This window comes from Myotis brandtii, unplaced genomic scaffold, assembly GCF_000412655.1.
Source record: "Myotis brandtii unplaced genomic scaffold, ASM41265v1 scaffold439, whole genome shotgun sequence".
NCBI classification, from domain to species: domain Eukaryota; kingdom Metazoa; phylum Chordata; class Mammalia; order Chiroptera; family Vespertilionidae; genus Myotis; species Myotis brandtii.
The window spans coordinates 822,128-822,888 of record NW_005366783.1 but is presented as its reverse complement, the minus strand read 5'-3'; the positions used below and the strand labels follow the sequence as shown (position 1 = coordinate 822,888).

The 761-nt window shown below is 58.0% G+C and overlaps 1 protein-coding gene across 1 annotated transcript in view; it reads left to right on the top strand.

Moving 5' to 3' along the window:
• The window catches only part of ADAMTS7 (ADAM metallopeptidase with thrombospondin type 1 motif, 7), a 6,052-nt gene that overhangs the window by 4,755 nt on the left and 536 nt on the right, over positions 1-761 (top strand). The window contains exon 4 of the mRNA XM_014546259.1: positions 26-220. Within this exon, the coding sequence (XP_014401745.1) occupies positions 26-220 (195 nt within the window). The remainder of the gene's footprint in view (positions 1-25; positions 221-761) is intronic.

The window sequence follows — 761 nt, the reverse complement described above, 5'->3', positions numbered from 1 at the left end:
TCTCTGAGGTGGCCCTGGGTCCCAGGGGGTAGCTGGGTCGGGGGAGAGGAGGCTGCGAGCTCACGGGCTCCACCCGCCTCCCAGATGCTGTTCTATGAGAACAACCCCGGGCTGTACTATGAGTACACCATCCACCAGGAAGCGAGCCCTCCAGGCATGGCGTCGGAGTTCTCCTGGGCCTACGGGGCCTGGACCGAGTGCCCGGTCACCTGCGGCAGAGGTGAGGGGGCGGGCCGGGTCCCTGGGCGGGGATGCCGGCGTCGGCCTCCAGCCAGCTCATGGGGCCTGGGGTTTTGCTGCTCTGAGCCTCACTCTCCCCATCTGGAAAATGGGCCCAGCTCACCAGTCCCCGGGGCTTGCAGGCTAGCAGCGGCCGGCCACCCCGTGGAGCTCTGGCTTTGTGCACATGTCATCCTCACACCCAAGCTTCGAGGTAGCTGTTATTTTTTAAAAAATATATATTCCCTTGATTATTTTTTACAGAGAGGAAGGGAGAGGGATAGAGAGTTAGAAACATCGATGAGAGAGAAACATCCATCAGCTGCCTCCTGTACGTCTCCTAATGGGGAGCCCGCAACCACCAAGGTACATGCCCTTGACCGGAATCGAACCCGGGACCCTTCAGTCTGCAGGCCGACGCTCTATCCACTGAGCCAAACCGGTCAGGGCAGGTAGCTGTTATTTTTATTTAATATATTTTTATTGATTTCAGAGAGGAAGGGAGAGAGGGGGAGAGGGAGAGAGAGAGAGAAAGATCCATG